Source organism: Amphiprion ocellaris, chromosome 22 (genome assembly GCF_022539595.1).
Source record: "Amphiprion ocellaris isolate individual 3 ecotype Okinawa chromosome 22, ASM2253959v1, whole genome shotgun sequence".
Lineage (NCBI taxonomy): Eukaryota > Metazoa > Chordata > Actinopteri > Pomacentridae > Amphiprion > Amphiprion ocellaris.
Window position 1 is genome coordinate 15,583,126 of NC_072787.1, and position 18,693 is coordinate 15,601,818.

General features: G+C 41.3%; 1 protein-coding gene across 2 annotated transcripts; it reads right to left on the reverse strand.

Moving 5' to 3' along the window:
- Window positions 1–1,455: 1,455 nt before the first annotated feature.
- Window positions 1,456–18,084, reverse strand: pan3 (poly(A) specific ribonuclease subunit PAN3). Of its 2 annotated transcripts, none has more exons than XM_055007254.1 (18): window positions 17,431–18,084; window positions 16,385–16,506; window positions 16,032–16,104; window positions 15,872–15,942; window positions 15,547–15,691; window positions 15,085–15,302; window positions 14,543–14,647; window positions 14,396–14,453; window positions 12,278–12,439; window positions 11,634–11,750; window positions 11,151–11,252; window positions 9,744–9,909; window positions 9,400–9,487; window positions 9,114–9,253; window positions 7,705–7,837; window positions 5,085–5,146; window positions 4,866–5,004; window positions 1,456–3,981 (listed from the first exon to the last, which is right to left on the reverse strand). In XM_055007254.1, exons 1-18 carry the CDS (start codon window positions 17,768–17,770, stop codon window positions 3,841–3,843), a joined length of 2,382 nt encoding a protein of 793 aa, XP_054863229.1. In that variant the 5' UTR covers window positions 17,771–18,084; the 3' UTR covers window positions 1,456–3,840. The 2 variants fall into 2 exon arrangements, with proteins under 2 accessions (XP_054863229.1, XP_035796749.1); XM_035940856.2 differs by having other exon boundaries at window positions 5,085–5,149; window positions 7,708–7,837; window positions 17,431–18,083.
- Window positions 18,085–18,693: the final 609 nt, after the last annotated feature.

Here is an 18,693-nt window from a genome sequence, read left to right on the forward strand (position 1 = left end):
TTTGCCTTTTACCCACTGCCAGGGGTTCCACTCTTCCCACTCACGTCTGTACATTTGCAAACGTTTTTGCTTCTGTGGACGTGGTGGAGTTTCGGGTGTAAACATTTTTAAACACGCGGGTGCAGCGTGATCTGCTGGACCTGGCATCGGGTCCTCGCTACGTGGGTCCTACGAAGTTTAAATTGGCTGCCCTTAGTATTTCCTGTGTTTTATTTTGTTCCTTATGCAGTTTTGATGGCTGTGTGACAGACGTGTACGGGGCGTTTATGAAAATACGGAACAATTTGCGTCCCGTATTGATTCAGTACAGGACGCGACAATTAATTGTCAAATAAAGGACGATTCCGTATTTTAAGGGACGCGTGGCAACCCTACTTCTAATGTCGCCTCATGATTCCACCGAAAACGATCCCAATAGCTCAAAATTCCAACACGAACATGCCGCCATGAATTGTAACAAAAGAATGCATCGAGCAATTTGATTGGTCCAATCGTTGGCAGCTAACCAATTTCGACCAATCGCAAGGCCTTTTACAATGCAGCAGGAGCTAGACTGGTTCTCTTCGTCTGTTACGCTGCGGGAGAAACGTCGAGCGCTTCTCAAAAACCGGGAGCAAGAGTAATAAAAACATACCTCACCCCCCCTAAAATTTTCTTAACGGATTTGGACGATTCACAGAAATGATCGATTTGAAAATTAAAACGGCGGATTTCCGCGGAACGGCGGAAAATTGCCATGCCTGGGTTTCAATTATTAGGGTTCAAAAAAACTAATTCCCGACAGGAGACTTTGGTCAATTTCACCTGGATCAGCCGAGATAGTTTAAAAAGCAAAATGGGAGTAGTTCATGTAGATTAAATGAGTTTAACAGAAGTCTTAAGTCCTGTCTGAGGGAGAAAATGAATGTTGACTCAGTTTAGAGAATTGTAGTGTAGCATATCTGTGATTTGTACAAAGAACGGAGAATTGCATAAGTAGGTAACTTTTAACTTCTGCTTCAGTTGCCTACTGTAGCTGTGTCAACAATCGCAGCTCTGTAACAGCCCAACCAATCTCCTGATGCAGACTCCATATACACTTGTTAGTATTTATGCACAGCTTGCATTAACGTTGTTTTCAGATGCACATTGCATCCCGATACGAGTTTTAAATGGGAATGGGGTCAGAGACTGGAAAAATAAAGACTTATACTGCCATCTCACTAAATAAGCTAAAACTGCAACCTGTTTGATATTACACAAAGAAATGTAATTGATTGTGCATTCGTAACAATAGCTATTTGCTCATATTTTTAATTTTAAATACTCAGAGGAATGTTTTTTTTCTCTCACATCAAAATCCCATGCATTTGTTGACAATGTCTCTTTACTATGTGTGTACAAATGCTATAAAATAATTACATTATGAATTAAAAAAGCTCCACAACTGCAAAAATAGACGTGATCCTATATCTGTCAGTTTTGGTATTCTTTATTAAAATACTGCTGTACACACAAATATTGCAAAATTTGAGACAAGAACACAAGAGGGGCATAAAACATACTAAGATGGTGATTGTAGGTGTGTTGATGTGGGGGCGGAGAAGAAGGTCATCACTAATATTAACTGGAGTGTTTGTGTTATTGTGTGGAATACAGTGATATGAGCACTGACATTGTGTAGGCCGAGTCGGGGGGGGGGGCATGTGTTTGAAAGTGTGTGAGTCTGTGTTTTGAGGGTTTTTCTAAAGCACCACATTCACCAAATATGTTTTTGTCGGTTCATTTCACTAAAACAGAGGAAGTAGTACATGATCTAACACAGCCAGCTCCCTGCAGGGTTGTTGCCCCCAAGAACAGACGTTCAACTTCCAGGATGATTTGAAAAGTTTGCGACTGTAGCCAAAACACTACATCTTGATTTGACGATTTGGTTCATATGTGTGATCCGGTTGTTCTACAGTCTCGTGTTTGTACACATTCAGGAGTTTGTGGAGGAAAAGAAGCACAATCAAGAACATTGGTGTGGCACAGCTTGGACTGGTAATTTTATGGGTAAAGTAGATTTGCACCAAATTCTTTCAATTTGAAGAGAAATTCTGACCAAAGATCTAAATCATCAACTGAAAATAGATTCTGTGCTTCAGGGCAACATGAAATCCCTCGCAAGCATGATCTCCACAATGCCTTAAACTTCCGTTTACTTCCTAAAACCTCCATCTGAAGACGTCCCGCCCACTCCACTGTAGCTCATCTATCTGACTGGACAGGGGGCGGCCAATGACGGCCAAACACATTCAATCATTGGGCCCCTCCAGCTGTTCGTCATCCTGAGAGAAATCCAAGCCATCCGGGTGAGTGCAACAGCCAGCGCCACTGCTTTGTCTCCAGCACATCGTTTGCATTTCATGATCTTAAAAAGTCAAATAAAACAAATTACAGTTGGTGCCCTGTTCCTATTCTCCCTCACCCTTCGTCCCTTCCCCTTTTACCTAAACCCCTGCTGGAATTGGTCCACAGAATAATAAAAAGCAGAACTGAGGCAAAATAAGAATTGCCCTCCCGTTTTCCGTCATGCCTTCCTGCACAACAGCTGCGCAGAGAGAAAAAGCTGCTGGAAAAAAAAATAAAGTCACAAAAAGTGTCACTTTTTCTCAAATGTCGAGGTGTCCAGACCCCCTGGCGGGATGTGAAGTTTGGGGATTAAAAAGAGAGGGGGGAGTAAGAGAGAGACAGAGATAAGGGACGTTGGGGGTGAGAGGACGGGCGGGGGGACAAAATAAGGACATTCCACAAAGAGGCAGCTGTGGCTCCACCTCAAGAGAAGCCCCACCCTTGGGCTACACCCAGGTGCTGGACAGGCAGAACAAAAATGACCCATCCTTGAGCAGTTGATGTCACGAGTGTCCATTAACCAAAGGCGGTTGCTGAATGTGTAACAAACACTTTGTAGATGGCATCAGGAGAAGACACCCCTTCCTCAGTGCCAACAGAAACCACATTCCACCCCCCCAGAACCCAAATCCTGGTCCACGCTAGCCCACCGACTCACAGCACAAATGTGAGGCTGATGAGCCATAATCTCCTGAACCAAAATGTCAAAAAAAAATTCTGTATTTTTTTTTTCAGTTTTACAAACCCTTCCCTCCCACTCAAGTGGTTTGTCCTTTCTCAAAGGGAACCAACAACCAAGGCAAAGGTGGGTCGGCCCATTTCACAAAATAGGTGCCATCCCATCCCAGTGAAAGCCTTGAGTGGTGTGTCCCATCTCCTAGTGCGTCCGAATGAAGGGGTGTGGTCTCCAACTGGAAGAGAGATGCAGTCTATAGACTCTGGATTTCTTTTTTTTTGTCATTTGTTTAAATTCTGCTCTGGTATTTATGTCCATGTGTGTAACTTGAGCTCTCTCTGTGCACCCTGTAGGCCACTCACACATATTCATAAAAATAACAAAAATTAACAAAAAAATTAAAATCTTAGTGCATCCTCCACAGAAAAATAACCCCCAACTGTAGAAATAAACAATAAAAGCAGGAAAAAAGTTCAAAACCTCATGTTTTGTTTCTCGTTTTGTTCCCCAAATCTAAAAAATGTCATCATACTCGTTCGTCACAGCTTCCATATTTGTCCTTATTTTTTTTTTTTTTCGATTTTCAGCTGCGGGGTTTTAGGAAAACTAAAAAAAATACACTTTAGAAAAGCCTTCCTGGTGGACAGGGTCAGTGTATGTGACTGAGGTTCACGAAGCCCTGCCCCGTTGCCTTTGCCATGCTGATGTCGTCTCTACGAGCCTGGTCCTCCGCTGTAGTGCAATAGTGTGCTCCAGGTCTGGGCAGTCCCACCCCGGGCCCAAATAGGGCGCTACAGAGAGCCAGAGGCAGCAGCCTGCAGCTCCTGGAAGGTACTGTCAAAGCAGCGCTTCAGGTCCGAGTAGGTCACAACCAGGACACTTTTCTCGTCCCGAGACACCAGACTGATCTTCTCAGGAACGCCCGCGTCCAGCTGAAGGAACACAGGAAGATACAGTACAAAACTCAAATACTTGTATAAACAAAAATCAAATAAAATCTGATTTACCATATTGCTGCTTGATTTTGAAGGTAAATTAAAGAAAAATATTACATTTGTTTTGCAACAATCAGTAAACAGTCCTTAGAGAAGCCACTACTTTAATAGCCAATTCAGCCCACTTTTAAAGCGAAATGCCAAACATCTCTGTGCACCCAGATGACCTTATAATCTAAGATAACTATGTATAGATGTTTTTGTGTGCGTAGATATAAATAAAACACTTCTGGTAAAAGGTTTGTCAAGTCCGAAAAGTAACAGTTTTATTCAGCTTCAGACTTATGAAGTGAAACGAGGAACAACAGAAGTGAGAAAGTACGAACAGCATCGGTTTGTGATAAATGTATAAGGAAGTTAAATTGGTGGTTATTATGGTGCATGTGTGATGTAGAGTGGAGTCTGGAAAGTACAATTCAGAGTTTTCTATGGTGTTGATTATTGCAAAATGCTACCGTTAAAGCACAGCTTCATCTTTTATATTTGTTAGCTCTGGAGAGCTAAATAGAAAATGAGCTCACAAGTGCTGAGAGATTTTATCATTTCTGCTGTTTTTGGAAATGACCAGCTGCTAACCAAACACCAAATGTCTCTGGTGAAAGGAGGCCAAAAATCAGACCTACTTTTACTCCCTTCTGCAATCTGTTGTTGTTTTTAGCAAGTGCGTTTGAAGCACTGACACAAAATGGGACACAAACTGCATGTTTGACTAACTCATTGACATTAAACAGTTCGCTATAATTGACACCGTTATCCAACTGCTGCACATCCTGTATCAAAAAAAAAAAAAGGTTTAAAACAGAAGAAAAAAGCTCACTGACTTTGTTGAGGCAGGAGACAATGTGGCTGAGGTCAATCCAGGGCGTCCCTGCTTCTGTCACCTGGTGAAACAGGTGATCCCGGAAAAGCTTCAACAGGTAGCGGTCGCCCGTCTCTGACCACGTCGGGTCCTTCTGAAACCTGAATTACACAAAATCGCAGACTAGCAACAGAAGCACAAATCACACGCAATGATGCACCTTCATATAAACGCTACTCACTCTGGCCGTTCGTTTATGGTGCCCAGTTTGGCCAACAGGCGGAAGAGACGGCCGTTTTGCACCTCCTGCAAATAAGCACCCAATGGTTTGATTCATAAGTCCCAAATATCTTCATTTGATGAAAAAATGGAGAAAATTATGAATGAAGGATTATCTTTGTAAGCAGTTGCACAGATGCAACCTGGTGGAAACAGGCCAGTGAGGTAGAATCACAGGCTTTCCAGCTACACATGCAAATGCATTTAAATGAATGAAAGAGACACTTTAAGGAAACTTTTAAACAAGTGAAGAAATTATTCTGCTGCTGCAGGCTGCAAAATACTTCTTGCAGAGATTAAAAACAAAAAATACTCATTTGCACCAAGCGATTAATGTCGCTTAGGGCTGCTGTGATTTTGATTTTCCACCTCTGCAAAAGCATAAAGACAGCAGGGCTATGGGGTGTGTTAAAGCTGTAGGCTGAGAGATAAATATACATATATGCAAACAAGGAAATAAATAACACTCCATATGTAAAGCAGTGGAATGTATGACAGTTCCTTCTTAAAAAACTCACTCCTGTAAAATACAACGCCTATTCATCCCTGTAGGAAACACTGTCAGAAACTGAAACCTCTGTTACTTGAGTGTTTGTCCATAAATGGTGCTGGACCCTGTTATCTCGCAGGTTCCAGAGGACACTTCCTCCTTACTGAAAGTCAACCAGAAGAAGCTGCACTTTCATCTAAACATATTTATTTTTGTCGGCAGCCTCACCTCTGAATTAAAAGAAATACAAGACAGCACGACTCTAACATTACTGATAGCAGCCCCAAATAAATAAATAAATAAATAAATAAAAAACTGCAACCTAAGCTGGATCAGCTAATGTATTTTAAAAGCCGACATGGAAAACTGTAGCACAAATGAATAGGAACCTGCAAATGATGAACACTTGACGTTTCTTCATCAGATTATTCCAACAAGTTATATCTCACCTTCATCTCTGCAGCTATAATTTACTCCTGCCTCTCCTTTCTCCTCCCTGCCTGCCTCAACCTGTCAAACATTTTCTGCACTGTTAGACAAAATGGCAATTATTGAAAAACCAAGCAGGAAATCATGTTTGTTTCCTCCAATGTGTATACAGGATTATTTATCCATTTGGATTTTTTGCCTCCAAACATTCACGTTTTTCCTCCAAAAAGGAAAACTACACCAAAATTATCTGGACCAGCACTTGTTATGAACATCAAAATGTCAAATTTCCTAGATGGAATCCTATATCTTGTGACATGAGTCGTAAATCTGAACTTTTCATTATCAGTTCTATCAATTTTGACAGCATTATCCTCAAAAGCATGTTTTCTCAGATTAAATCTTCTGCTACAGTTAATAAGACTGTCATGACTCCACGTGGCTGGTTTGCTCCAGCTATCTAATAGTGAATTTAACAGTTGTGTGCACAAGAGGCCAAAAAAACCTGCTTGCTAATCAGTTCTCTGGTCAAAAGAGGGGAAAACATAGGAGTTGACTGAACACGATGTCAACTCAAGCTGATGAGGTCGTGCCAACTAGCGGCTGTCTAGCTGATGTAAAGAAACACAAACTGCAGAACAGATGAATTAGTCTCTGCCGAGTCTAGCAGGTGTTCGCTTGTCGACAGCGCTGTAAATCATCCCTGTGCATTGAGAAAGCATTTGGCGACCAGCCCTATTTCAGACGATAAGGACATCTCATAATCAATACAAGCTACGGTAATCAAAATTTATCTATTTTGAAAAAGTCAAACAATTAACTAGAGCCTTAAAAACCTGACAAATTTAAATAATCTTAACCGCAAGCAGAAGATTGACAAACAGCAGTGTTGCAATGGTGCGGCCACAGTGGCAAACCTTTGACATTTCACATGAAGTCCTTCCCATGGTGTGAACTCCTTGGTCTTCACTCACACAAATAATGTGCATCAGTAGTTTCAAACAGTCAAAGCTATTGTCAACAAAAAGACTCAAACACATAAATTACACTGCTACTATTGTGCGTTCAGACAGGCATTCAGCTGACGCATAATGCAGAGATGGCCTGATAAACGGCAAACGCTTACACTTTCTGCTCCAGTGCAGATACATGCAGATTACAGGCAGGTTCAGATAGAAAAGCAACAGTTACATTTCTTTGCTTCAATCTTCTGCTGCCCTCCTTACTTAAGTTGCAATCAACCTTCCATTAACGTTGCATTTGCAGTGCTAGGATTTACCGTGAGACCTGCTTGGCATGTAGTAAAAATAAAAAATACATTTTGAAGTTGGAGGTAAGAACACCAACACAGACTATTTGATTTGGTGCATTAGCAGAATCGAAGGCAGAAGAAGTAGTTGGGGCATGAACAACACGAGAAATAAGATGGGCTCAGGTCACACATTCACACTAACATGGGGAAACTGCAAACCCAACAACCATACAACATGTGTGTACACAAACTTCCCCTTCAGCTGAGCCAAAGTCCTATTTATACCCACTGCCCAACAATACAAGCCTGAAAAGAACACAACATATTCATATATGCTTTCAGTTGGTGCCTGTTTATGAGACAAACCGTTTCTTTATGCATTTCTAAATATAATTCCAGCACCCTTTATACTACCTTGGCCAGGTCTTCCTCAATGACATCATTCCTCATCTGCGATGCATCCAGTTGTGTGTAGAATCGTGCTCCAATCATTGGCATAATGTCATTGACACTGCGCAGGCGAGACTGTTCAGTCAGCAGATACCTGCATATACACACACAAAACTCAGTTACTGTTGTGGGAAAGTTTTGTTACACGTTTTATTACAAAAATGTTTTTTTTTTCTTCTCCTCCGCTAGTAAATGTGGGCAGTTGTCCTTTTTACTCAAATTCAGCTTTTCTGTATAAAATGTGATTCTAAAACTTTACAGTATCTTTAATTGGCTTTAATACTGGTCCCATTGCAAGGCTGACCTGGTCAAGTTTGACAATTAAAATAATTTCAAACATATTTTAGCAAAACTGTAATTTGCAGGTATGCCTACTCATTAAGAAAAGAGCAGATACTACCAACTACCCACACTCCAGCTGTGTCTGACAGGCTAGTTCTGATTTGTTACACTGTTTCACACATTTTGGACGGATCAGGTGAATATCTAATCAGGCAAAACACTGATAAAATCAGGTGTGATCTCAGCCAATGTGCTATCAAACCGTGTCTGACAGCAGTATGAGCACACTGTGTTTGAGAAGTTCAAGTGCAAATACATCAGTTTTATCAAGACACAAAGGTCAAGTCTAAAGTCCTTTCCGGGTATCTAGAAGTAATAAGTCAATGTACAGCAAATACAGGAAGGATATTTCCTTTAAACTTCACAACTCTTCACATGAATGTCTGAAAGTCACCACAGACACATTTCTCAGTTCATCCGTTGCTGAAAAAGTTGCCGTCTCACACGCATATATGTGCCACAACAGTTTCAGCTACATCATTTGATCAAGTGCAGATAACTGATGTACAGTAAATGTGCCACTGAAACGGTTTGAAAAATGCCCCAATTGAGATCACTTGTATCCGGAACAGTGCTTCTGAAACATTAATATAATTTTTGATTGCAATGCTAACTTGAGGCCTTAAACTGCACCTTACTGCAGATAGCTGTCACATCTTGGTTTGAAAGCCTTCATTCTTTACAAATATTATCTTGAGTGGACATCTGAGAGGCATGAGATAAATTGCGGCAGCTTTTGGACAGTATAACTGCCATGTGAACATGGGACTGCATCTTGTGGTCAAAGAAAAACAAAGGGAGTTGCTTGCTGTAGATAAGGAGCCAAACTGATGTGCTCGAGCAACAACATGTAAACATGAAAATGTTAGCTACAAGGTCAATGCCAAAAAAATGAGATGACTCAAGACAAGAATTTAACTGTACTATAAGTCTAGTTTTAAGCCTGTGCAAATTTATGACTAAGTACGACAAGCATCAGAAATGGTGTTTGATGACATACAGAAAACATGCTGCAGCCCTGCTCTTACAGAATGAGGTTCTTGAGGTCTGAAGAGTAGTTAATAGACACCAGCTCCATGGCCTTCTGCAGGTTCTCCCTTTGAATGCCGGCCAGGGAGTTACATGCCAAAGCCAGCACCACCTTGCCCAGCGACACTAGATCTGCTTGCTACAGACAAAAAAGACACATCACATCTCATTTGAAAAGAGCTTTAGCCACACATGCTCTGGTTGTGAAGTAAAGGAGATATTGTTAGAACAAGCTCATATTTAAATGTGAAGTTAACTAGAAGCAGGACACATCAAAGAAAGTACCTGGTACTGTGGCATCAAGGCAAGATGATTGGTCTGACTGTTGTCAAATGTTAAGACATCGAACACCCCAACACAGTTCACCCGTAACCTTGAGAGATAAGAGATCGTTGATATAATTAGTGTGTATGTCTTTGTTGATCGTGCACAATCACAAGGTAGTGAAAAAGAGAAGCCTCGACTAAAAATGCTCTTCTGCTTTTAATACAGTTAAAGTTAGTCAATCATATGTGCACCTAAATGTGAAAATGAAATTCATCCTGTTCCATACACAGCTATTTATTAGTATGTGTGACGGGCTCTCATGAGAAGCATTAACCCCTGCTGAGTTGTGTTTTTGTGTATACCTGGTCTTGCCAGTGATGAGAATCTTGCTGGGGTCCATGACACGACAGGCCAGGCCAGCGGTGTGGATGGTGCGTAGGGCCGAGCTGAGCTGGACAATGTAGGCCCAGATCAGGGACTCTGGCAGCAGACCTGCATGCTGCCGTGGCGGTGGAGGTTCATGTTGTCCTGCACATGGAAACATGCATTATCACACATAAACAGCCTGAGGTTTAGACATCACTTATTAAGTAAACCTCAAACTGTCATGAACTTCCTCGGTAATCTTATCTTCAGCATAAGCTGAAGTCATTATCAGCCAGTCTGACCTCATTTTCCTGATCAGTTAATCTGCAGATTCTATTCTCAGTCAATCCAATCACGATAGGGTGTCTATGTCAGAAAATAATGAACAATACCAAACATAAATCCCTGAAGCTCAGTGCAAAATCACGTATTTTGTCCCAGAGCTACACACTTTACAAATATAGAACACTTAACTGTATACAAATAAGCAGACGGACCTCAGGGATGTTCGGCATTATTGCTTGTAAAATGACCTGAAAGATTACAAGATTACTAAATAATTAGGAACTATTTTCTGCCTGTCAACTACTGGTTTCCGTTCTAGTATGAACAAGATAAATGTGAAGAAAGGTGGCTTACTGTTAGCAGAAACCATGTTCTTACTCATAAGTTTCTCTTACCGCTAATATGAGCCTCCGTCATTGTGTTTTGTCAACTAGGCGACAAAGTTTTAGGGTGTGTACTGCACAATACAAACCACAATGTCACACAGACCACACCAAAATGTTTGCTTCCATAAAGGCCATTCCAGAAATAAATACATATAAGTAGTATCTTGTTGTGGGGTATTTTTCGCCTCAAAAAGACACTTGTGTTTATACAATAAATACATTAAGGTTCTTTATCGGTGTTTTCTACAGACCAAACACAGACCGAGGTCTGGGTGGTTTTGCTTCCTCTGTCTGTCATTCCTGTAGATGGGCTATACAGCAGCACCTGCCCTAGGATCAGTTTCAGCCACAGTTTCCCCCCCAAGTTCTCATGTCTCTTTCGCAAAAACACATGCATGCCAACTGTCAAACTGGGTCATTTTAGAGCTCCAAATGCTCATGTCCTGAAGATTCAATTTTAGGCCTTTAAATACCTTGGAAATGTGTCTTCATTTGAGTTCAGCCAATTTGTTTTATATATACAGTCTTAGCTATCAAAGGTGTGAATTGTGCACAAACTGCACACAACACACACAGGAAAACACACATCCAAACAGACCTAGAGCTATGATCTCATTACCAAACAAATAAACACAGTCTAGATGTGTGAAATGGAAGGGTGCAGAGAGGCGTCAGAGGTGATGCTGGGTCTATTTCAGGGTGGAAGAGGAAGGGAGGAAAAGACCAACTCACCCCACTTCCTCTTCGTGAAGTACGAATCTGCTGCTGGGTCATTGAAGTGTCTGCTGAACATTGTTTCTGCACCTGCATGGAAATCATAAGAGAAGACCAACGCTGGGGAAAAAAGGGGAGAAGACACAAATTAGAGCCCAGAAAACTACCTCCAGTGTGTGTTTTATGTCGTCATGACATTATCAGATGGAAGATTCAAGCACAAAACCGTAGTATTTAGGAACTAATTTGGTACTTGATCACTCTTGCTAACCTTAGACAAAACTTTTGAGCATGAATGCAACACCATCATAACATGAACATCACTGCAACAGACATTTTAGCAATTCTCATTGATTATGAAAAATGTAAATTAATCGTAAACAGCCTAAAACTACAAACTATAACAGTGCAACCTGAAAACTTTAGTATTAAAAAAGACAAACTGATCATATGAGGAGGACACAAGCATTCATGTACACATTACTGGTAGCAGACACTCACAGTGGTCTCCAAAGGCCTTGGTGGTGAAGACCTCTCTCAATGTAACAGAGTTTGAGTGCTGAATTTTCTTCCACATGTCCACCAGCATCATGCACTTGGTGTTAACAAGGCGGAAACCTGGCAACATATGAAATAAAAAGGACACATTCTGTACATGAGCAATTAAAAACTTTGCTGAAAGATCACTACATCCTGTGCCACTTGTACATATGACAACAATGGCACAACAACCCATGCATTTTCTATTTATTCTAAGAAAAGAGAGAAAACAAAACATGACTTGTATTGCTCATCTAAAGCAATAAGACAAGGGTTTACAAATTCTAGGTTTCCTTCTCTTTTCTGTACAATATGCATCAGTTTGGTTAGAGAGTGGTAACTGAATACAGATGATAAAACTAGAAGCACTTCGACATTTAACATTTTAAACAATACATATTGCTGAAATTCAAGAGTTTTTCTGGTTTATGGAAATTACTCAACTTCAGCTTTATTGTCATTCAGCGATGTACGTAGTACACAGTTAAACAAAATGGCATTTACTCAATACGTAGTTACATTATTTGTCAGGGCGTTTATTTTTTATTCTGTGGCATCTGTGTTATGCTTCTTTGAAAAGCTCATACGATCACCACGTTTCTCACCGTGTATCCTCCTCAGGCAGTAAGGCAGGTCGTCCTTGCTGTTGACCGCCTTGTAGCAGGAGGTGATGTAGCTGAAGTTGCTGGTCTTCTGCATGCGGTTTGGAGGAGGGAGTGGCTCGAGTGGAAACAAGCTGTGGTAGCTGTCCACCTCAGATGGTACATCTACCGAGCACAGAGGCAGTTTCAGAAGAAAAAAAAATAAACACATCACTCACAATCGCAAAAAAGACTTCACTGTAATTAGAATCTAGGTCATTGCCATTTGAAAATTTTGACCAAGATTAAAAAAGCACCAATGTTAGACTTTGTATTTCCATACAAGATTTGATTTCACACTTGCATGATAATGTAGCAGGACAGCTCCCTGCTCTAACCCAATACCACAATTTTAGCAACTTGTTGGTGACCGACAGAGACCCACAGATCACACAACTGACATACTTCACTTCACGCGACAGCATCCACTCCACAACACACTCGCACATTTGTTCAAAACATGCTGTGCAAGCTGGTTTAGCTGTGAACACTCACATCAGACAGAGTTTTAAGTTAATATTTTTGCACATATTGCTGCTTCGACAGAAGTTGAAAATGTTGCAGCAAAGGTGACAAAGTAGCATGAATATAAAACATCTGCTACCATCTGTAAAACCATAAATAGTGCAGACTTTTACTTGAACATGTGCCCTGTATGCACTACTGCTGCACACAGGGCACACAAAACCTAGTAAGAGTATTTTTCAAGAAAAATATTTTCTCTATTCTCCCAAAATGACAGATTGCAGAGACATAACTATTGCTGTATAAATCCTCATTCTCCCTATAACCTCACTAGATTAAAGCGGCTGCAGGTTTTGGCACTGCAGTCGCCATTCAGCAACTGTGTGGCCTCAAAGCATGATGGGAAATGCCTCATTCCCACCTGATCTCAGAGTTTACTGGTTCAGAACCAGCGATGTTTTTAAAAAAAAAAAATCTTGATTTTTTTGTTAAATGGAAGAGGTTTTGGTTTTATGTGGTTGATGGTGATATTTTGCATAGGCTGAATACATTCATATTACAATATATCACAGTTCTATTCTACTGGACATTAACATTGGATTTATTGAACACAAATATTTAAGTATTTATGTACACAAAAACTTCTGACAGGTGGGATGTGAAGATTCCTAAAATAACATCTGTACATACATGAAGCCCTGGTAAACAAAATATAGGACAGGTCAATATTAGAAGCTGTTGTCTTGTATTTCTTTCCTTTGCATTTGACAAATTAGTAATGCTTTCAATTCATTTATTCAGTTTGACATGGGCAGGTGGGCTCAGCTGACTTATAAACAAACTGCAACAACATTGATTTACATGAAAACTCAAGCAAAATGGAGGCTGAACAATGAATGGAGAGCCTAGATTGTCTGTGTGTCTTTCTGATGCATTGCCATGATTAAAGCATTGGAAAGTGCACACAAACTGATATACTGGTCTCACAACATTCGATCGCATCAGAATCATATCTCACAGGATGCAAGCATTTCTCTGACTTCCTGTATAGACCGAGGGCTGCAAGTTTATTGCAGCTGTTGTCTGCTCTCCTTTCTGCATCATGTGTACTTTTTTTTCCTCTTTCATTTCACCCTTAAAGCAATGTTTCGTCTTTTGTTTCTTCCTTACGGGCTTGTTTGGGTTTTGGATTCAGGCCCTGAAAGTACCGATTCATTTTCCTTTGTCATCAAGTTATCTTGAAAAGTTGAGGAAGGGATGCAGAGAAAATCACACAGAATTATGGGATTATTTGTTAGGAACTGCGGACACTGATATTAGATTTGTAGGAATGATTTTCATTCGCACCAACAGACTATAACTAGTAAGTGGAAAAATGATGCACCATCAGTTCTCACAAACGCACACAAACCCTAACTTCACCCAGACAAGCAGCTTTGTCTTGTGGTACATGCAACACACACGTCACTCTGTCAAGTCTCAAAAAAGCATTTAAAGCAATTTTTTTCATATATTTTTCCTTATCTATTGCAAATATGCCTCATTCTACTCGCACACACAGATACATCAAAACATTAGTAACAATGCTTTGTAGCACCAACACAGCAGACGCTTTACCTGGATTCTCTGAGTGGTCAATTTGGGCCATGGTTATTAGATGTCTGTTTATCAACTCCTGTGACAAGAGAATAAAGATTTTAGACATTCCCGATAGAGAGGAAGAGAAAGGGGATGCTTGGTGAAAAAGGAGCATCTAGGTAATACCTGTCGGAGCTCATCAGCCATAAAGAAGGACGGGGCATTTGCTTTTGGCTGCATGTAAGCCACATGGGGTGCAGTAGGGGGGTAGATATGGTAGGTAGGAAACACCTGCAATGAAACCAGAAAAACACAGTTTCCTATTTATCAAGAAATGAAAACCAAGACTGATCATACATACACATTTCTTACAAATCTAGAAACTTACAATTATACAAATAAATGTGATGGAACGAAACTTTGATGCGGATGTCACAATATTATAGGAAACCAAATTACAACCCTTAGTAGGCCACAATAACTGCTAATAATAAAGCAGAATGTCTGCACGCAACCACTGAAGCATTAAGTAGGTTGCAAAAACAAGAACATGAGGCCAACGCACCAGCTTGAGTCTTACAAATAGATTTAAATGTTTTTTTGTAGTTTGAAATAATAAATACTAAAGTTTTCTGCACTTTTTTCCCCTCACTGCATGATGCTACATCTTTGTATGTTTGTTTAAGGCATTAAAAGCCTTGTGTTGTGTTTCCAACTTTTATACGTACCATCCCAGCCATTGGTGCTGGGGTGTTGTCTGTGTAAAAGTAGGTGGTCCCCCCTACAGTCTCTTTCTGGATTATGTGTGTGCCCTGGTCAGATGCGGTGGTGGGCACCATGTAGTTGGCAGGGTTTGGGGTGTGACTGCGCCGACGAGGAGCAGGCGAGGTGTGTGGTGTAATTTTTGGGGAGTGGAGAGGAGAAGACCCCGCAGACAAAGACATGCCTAAAATTGGAGATAAAAAGAAAATCCTACCTCAAGAAAAGGCATCCACTAGCTGCCAGATTGCATATTAAATTTCACAGTAGCACAGTAGTGGTCCTACACACAAGAGGGAATTCCCATACTTGCTTAACTATACAATTCCAGAGCTAAAAATGGAAAACAAAACTGAGTCATGCAGAAAGCGGAGCAAGGCAGACATATAACGGGGCAATTTCTCAGGTGGTACTTGTCCACAAACCCTCACCTGGAGCCAGAGCAGCAGCTGTTGAGCTGCTGAGACCAGGATGTGCAAAGAGAGGAGAGGGGAAGGCCTGGACAGTGGACTGAGCCATGGTGGCCATACGTGGGGCTCCCTTAGGGATGAACTCACTTGCTGCCGGGTTAGGAGTCTCATGAAACAAGTAAAACCATGTAAGAATTACACTGAATCAACTACTCGTGGAAAAGGCAGTGACAATGGAAATGCAAATTCAATTTATCTAATATATTGCTAATTGAAAAGTACTATAATGAACATAAAAAGTACTTTACATAATTGTTAGAACATATATATGTATATATGTGCTTACCTTTCTCCTTTGGGAAATGGTAAGAGCACCAAAATCACTGAACAATGAGGATGTCGGGGAGTTCACTGGATCTGTGAAAGATCAAGTGCAAGAAATTGGCTTTCAATATTCAGTGAATGCGTGTTGACTACTGGCCCACAGAACTCTGAGAGTGACTTACCATGAGTGCTGTGGCTGTAGTTCTTGGCACCATCATTGAGGAGACTGGGAGAGCTGCTGCTGGTAGTCATTCGCTAAAGAGAGCAGCATCAAGAACAGATGTGCAGAAAGTCACTCTATTGAGCATGCACGTTTATCAGTAAAATACCACCATATACCATTAGGATATGACACAGCATGAACTCAATGTTGTACATTAACAGCATAACAGCTGACAACATGCAAATATTTAAACAATTAATAGCAGTGTCTCAGTCTATTTACACTAGATTAATATAAGCAGCAACATTTCAGCGCAGTCTTTCTGAGGCTTAACGTTTAAAATAAATAACATCTGGATTATTCCTCTTGTACCTGCATCATTGAGTATTTAGACTCAGCTGGGCTTCCAAACCCATTGACTCCAATGAAGCTGCTGCTGAAGTAAGAGTTGGTAAGATTGGCATCGCTCAGGGTTGCGCCCTCCATCCCTGGGACTGTGGGTGACAAAAACCAGAGTATAACAAATACTGATTGGAGCTACACAGATATAACTAAAACATAATTCTATCCAGAGACCAGAAAATAAAGCCAGCATTGCTATTTCAGCACTACAGCGTGTCCTCCTTCCCCGCTCACTGAGCTCATTAGAAAGCATGTAAACAACTCACAACTACAGGGTGAGACACTACTACAGCCTGCCACGGGGCGACATGCAGCAGGAGTGTCTTCTAACAAACTTTGCAGGGACAGTTACACTGTCTGAGGACTGTAGTTGAAGTGGAAGCGTTTAACATTTGACTGACAAGTGGCTGTTAGTTACTTGCTGTTTGTTTACGCAGAAAAAACAACAACACAGATGAAAAACAATGCTCCGTGCTGCTAGCGAGGGCATGCTAATGTTAGCAAACAACAAACTTACACACAAACAGCAACACCGTACTTCACAAAAACAACATTCAACTGGAGAAAAACTAGTGTCCCCGGTAAAGGTTTTGATATCGCCTGTGTGAACGTAAAGCTAAAGGTAGTAAAGTTATTTAAAGGGGTTAATTTAAGGCTAGTTCAGCTAACGCTAGCCTGCTAATAGCTGCATCAGCTAACGGTAGAGGCTGGCGGATTTCTGCCCACTCACAGCTGTCATACAAAAACAACAGGCCTCCTCGGTGTGAGCTGCAGCAGCATGGCTCATGTTAGAGACTGATCGCAGATATAACTAATGCACCTTACAGACAACCCTACAGATTAAACAGCTACAGACAGCAGTACATGCTAGCTGCACAACTGACGGGCTCGGCTAATGTCTGGCAGGTAAACGTAAACCACGTTGTTTTGGGGTTCAGAGGCCTCAGTGGATCCTCGGGCTCAATTTTAACAAAGCTCCAAAAGGCCCAAAAGTAAAGTCACAGTCAGTTACTCACTGGTTAACAGCTGCCCCTCCAGAGACGTGCCTGCAGGCCCCAGTGTTTCGCTCTTCTTTGACACACCGGTCCCCCCACCACCCGGACAGGCGGCGGCACTGCCGCCGAGGGAATACCCCGCTGGCGTCCCGCCACCGCCGGCCATGGACAACGGGACGGGGCTACCACCGCCGCCGTGTAGCGGTAGGCTTGCCATGGACGGATCCTCATGCAGGAACTGACACTCGTCTCCATAAAAGCAGGTTTTGTCTTTCGCGTAGTATCGGCAAAACTTCACCTTGACATTGGGTATCCCGGCACCCCCGAGCGGAGCAGCTGAAGGTGGGAGTCCACTGTTCATGGCACCGCCACTGCTGCCACTGCTGCCGGAAGACACTCAAACATAGAGACGCAGAGAGCTAGCGTGCTAGCCAGCTAGCGTGCAAACAGTTTCCCCTTAAAGGAACGGATTATTATCAGTTCAGCTGGTGAAGAACATGTATGATCCCACAGTACTCACATTATAAGGCTAAGATGCATTTTGGTTTAAGGAAATAACACCGCATGCGTTAAATCCTGCTCGTCGTTGTTGTCGCTCTCCATGCAGCTGCCTTCTTCCAAAGTAGCCTGTTGTTGTTTTTTGCTCGCATCAGGCTGCTCTGCTACACGCCAGCTAGCATGGCTTTGCATTGTGGGTACCGCGTCTGGCAGAGTTTACCTGCTGCAAATGCAAGCTGCAGATTGGACCCGCAGCACTGTGATAATGTTATATTAACGACTGCAGAGGAACAACTGTATTTTTTTCGGTTCACGGAATCCATGCTTTTAATCAGGTACTCTGCTGACTGCGTTTTTTTAATATCGAGAAAAGAGAGGATTGCACCAGAGATGATAGAAACTTTACTGAATAAAAAAAAGCCTATGTCTGTATAAACTTGAAAATATTGAAGTTAAATGCACGTCTCTCTTTAATGAACTTTGGCCTACTTTCACTAGATTATATCACAAATATTTCTTTAGTATACTTGAAATATGTAATATTATGAAATCAAATTGATTTAAATAGCACATTTAAAACCTCCAGAACTGACCAAAGTGCTGTACAAAACATCAAGACACGGTGGATTTACACAATTATATAAACATGTCATATATTATATCAAAGGAGAAAACTGTCACTCTTGCATTTTCTTTTTCTTTTTTTGAAAAACTCAGAAAATGAATTGTCCTGCATAACATTTTATCTCCCACAGTGTGTTTACATATATCATTGTATCATTATGC

Excerpts from the sequence above, each read along its gene's own strand:
- pan3 (XM_055007254.1), bottom strand. The coding sequence starts at position 17,770 with ATGAACAGTGGACTCCCACCTTCAGCTGCTCCGCTCGGGGGTGCCGGG. Across the intron at positions 14,648-15,084 it reads CAGCACCAATGGCTGGGATG|GTGTTTCCTACCTACCATAT; the intron begins GTACGTATAAAA and ends GTTTCATTGCAG. Across the intron at positions 3,982-4,865 it reads TTGTCTCCTGCCTCAACAAA|CTGGACGCGGGCGTTCCTGA; the intron begins GTCAGTGAGCTT and ends GTGTTCCTTCAG.